The sequence below is a fragment of the Sphaeroforma arctica genome, assembly GCF_001186125.1.
Source record: "Sphaeroforma arctica JP610 unplaced genomic scaffold supercont1.689, whole genome shotgun sequence".
Taxonomy (NCBI): domain Eukaryota; class Ichthyosporea; order Ichthyophonida; genus Sphaeroforma; species Sphaeroforma arctica.
The window spans coordinates 5,002-8,427 of NW_014039869.1; the positions used below are offsets into that span (position 1 = coordinate 5,002).

Here is a 3,426-nt window from a genome sequence, read left to right on the forward strand (position 1 = left end):
AGCGTAATCTTTCTTTCCCTAGCTGTTAAGTGCTTGGTCTACTATCTCGTCAACACACGCACGTACTAACCACAGCGTTATCTTTCTATACCTAGCTGTTAAGTGCCTGGTCTACTATCTGTTCAACACCCGTACGTAGTTACCACAGCGTATCTTATGTGTTCATAACTATCTGGTGCTTGATAGTTTTCCATTCCCACAGCACGCGCGCGATGTATTTACAGCGTAGTCTATTACCATGGTGTGTGAATATAGACGATCAATTTGAAGCTATCACAAAATATCAATGTATTTCTATTCACTTTTGATAAGATATGTGGGCAATGTCGGAGTACTTGCAGCAGCACGTAGTCAGTATTATCAGCCGGACATCAATTAGAAAGTGCGCATTGTCCAGTATTACATCAACAAAACATATTTACCGGTCTGAAATGAAAGTAGCATGCCATTTATCTGGGCTGTAGTACCACCACATTATATCCTATCAATCAATTATCTATGGCAATGTCACGTATATTTCTTTGTCTGCGCTTTAGTATCATCTCAACGTAACTTATCTACCAGTCTGAAATGAATGTGGCATGCCATTTGTCTGGGATTTAGTACCGCCACATTATATCCTATCAATTAATTAACTATGGCAATGTCACGTATACTTCTTTGTCTGCGCTTTAGTATCATCTCAGCGTAACTTATCTGCCAGTCTGAAATGAATATATCATGTGTCATATGTCTCCCGTGTTAGTATCACCTCAACATAACTTATCTGCCAGTCTGAAATGAATATATCATGTGTCATGTGTCTCCCGTGTTAGTATCATCTCAACATAACTTATCTGCCAGTCTGAATATATCATGTGTCATGTGTCTCCCGTGTTAGTATCATCTCAACATAACTTATCTGCCAGTCTGAAATGAATATATCATGTGTCTCCCGTGTTAGTATCATCTCAACATAACTTATCTGCCAGTCTGCAATGAATATATCATGTGTCATGTGTCTCCCGTGTTAGTATCATCTCAACATAACTTATCTGCCAGTCTGAAATGAATACATAATAAGTGTTCTTCGTCTGGGTATTAGTATCACGACATCAGAGTATGCTATCAGTTAAGTACCAGAGCAGCATGTGGTCACTGCCTGGGTGTTATGACTATCTCAACATAAGTTATCCATCATTCAAACAAGCGCTTTAGGGGTTTAGCGGCATAGAGTTTTAGGGTTTCAGGGTTTAGACTACCAGTTTTATCGTGTTCATTGTTTGGGTTCGGGTGTTTGTATCACCCCGTCATAACTAATTTATTGGTTGTCTGTACTAAGTCTAAATTATACCTCCGATCCGCCCCCCATGTCCCCAAAGAGATCCGGACATATAGATACAATAACATTACTAATCTTTCCTCAAGGCCCGTTGAGTGGGTTGTAGTTGCGCGGTCTGTACGGCTGAGGCACCCACCCCGTCGTCGGGGCTGATTTGACACTCGCACTCGCATTGGAATTCATATCCGGCCCTTTCCCCCTGGCATCCGGTCGACTACCTTGCCCGTTTGCATATCCATACCCACCAATAGCCGGCTTAACATTGCTGATACCCCCCCCAGTACCTGCACCTGCACCTGTGTTGAGTGGTTTGTAGGGCCGGGGTGCACCTGGGCCATACCGATTGGGTTGCTGCTGCTGTTGTAAGCGGCGTCGATCCAACCCCTGGTGCTGTTGGTTGGGCTTGGATGGCCCACGCAACCTTTGACCGGGGTTTATCGGCCGCTGAACTTGGTTTATTTGCCCGACGTTGCTATGCATTGGACGGTATGGATGTCCAACACCTCCTGGTCGATTCTGGAGAAATACGATACAATATAGCACGGTGCATGTCAGATATACGTAGAACATGGTAGCAAGGCACAGACCTATGTACACACACGCATATGCGTGTACGTATATATGTAATATATACACCCAAGTATATATAAATGCAAAACACGAACATGTACGCAAGGCTTTTACACAAAAGATTCACTGCTTCTACTACTTGGCTTGAGGATACGGAAGAAATACTACACCCAACATACAAACTCTCGAGGCCCTACACCCGGCATACCTGGTGTGGGTTATTTGGCCTGTTTCGATTGTGCTCATACACTTCCACCTCTCCAGTCATTTTGTTCACTGTGGAATAGGATAGAACGATAACCGTTAGCCTATGACATTCACAATGATGCAAGTACACGATACAGCCTAGGCAGTGTCGAGCACTAGACCAGTTTGCAAGACCCCCCCCCCCTCCCCCTTGGCTCTCTCGCTTGCAGTGTATGTATGAACTTTTCAATGCGACATTCACGCGTGTATCGCATAACTTACAGGCGCACAGCCATAGAACGAGGATACAATATTCACACACACACACACACATATATATATATACACACATACACAAACACAAACACAAACAGACAGAGACAGTGGTAATCTCATACCCAAAACACCGCCCAGGGGATAAGTCGAGCGGATCTTGATGGGTATTTTAATCGGCGGGAATTGTGTGGGGTGGTTCTGTTTGTCGATGCCCACTCGCAACTCATGGCTAGAGGCTACATCGTGTAGGCCCATTCTGCAGAAGAAACAGGTGCAGGACAATTTATTCAGGTACACTTACATGGGATGATTGAATTCAGGATATATATATATATATATAAACAATAGATGTATAGATTTATATATACATATACATATATAAATATATATATCTATATATATATATACCTACATCTACATCTATATATATATATGTAGATATAGATATGGTTATAGTGAGATAGAATTATATATATATCTATATATATGCATATATATACCTATGCCAATACCTACGCCAACAACACAACAACACCAACACGCACATACTCTTCAGGCTCCAAGGGGTTAGGATCCGTCCAGAAGAATATATGGTCTAAAGCATCACTCGCCGACAGACGTTTCCTCGGGTCTAGGCACAATAACCCCTCCATGATATGCACAAACGGTTCCATTCGGCCTGGTTCCATCTTCTCGTTCTTTCTGGGCTGCGTGACGTCAGTGTCTTGTTTGAGTTTGCGTAACTCCTGCCACAGCATGGACGGGTACTGCACCCAGTTCTTGCAGGTGTGTTGGAAGACTTCGAGTTCGGTCCCGCCCTGAAGTTGAATAGGGTTTAGAGGGTTAGGGGTTAGGGGTTAGGGGTTAGAAGTAGAATAGAAAGGGTCTTTAGAAGGCAGTTCTCACTATACAGGTGATCATAACGAGGGATTCATGCGTGTTTTATAAGATAGCCTGTCGAGATGGAATCAGTAGTATGTGCTACAGAGTAGCCGATACGGGACTACTCATCCCACAGCACCGCACCATTTAATATATATATATATATATAAATACACACACACACACACAAA

At 43.0% G+C, this 3,426-nt stretch overlaps 1 protein-coding gene across 1 annotated transcript in view; it reads right to left on the reverse strand.

Moving 5' to 3' along the window:
* Positions 1-1,239: 1,239 nt before the first annotated feature.
* Positions 1,240-3,426, reverse strand: part of SARC_08063 (CMGC/CDK protein kinase) — a 9,065-nt gene continuing 6,878 nt past the window's right edge. Inside the window, exons 7-10 of the mRNA XM_014297971.1 lie at positions 2,903-3,171; positions 2,476-2,609; positions 2,100-2,167; positions 1,240-1,837 (exon numbers count right to left, since the gene is read on the reverse strand). Coding sequence (XP_014153446.1) covers positions 1,403-1,837; positions 2,100-2,167; positions 2,476-2,609; positions 2,903-3,171 — 906 coding nt within the window. The 3' untranslated portion in view covers positions 1,240-1,402. The remainder of the gene's footprint in view (positions 1,838-2,099; positions 2,168-2,475; positions 2,610-2,902; positions 3,172-3,426) is intronic.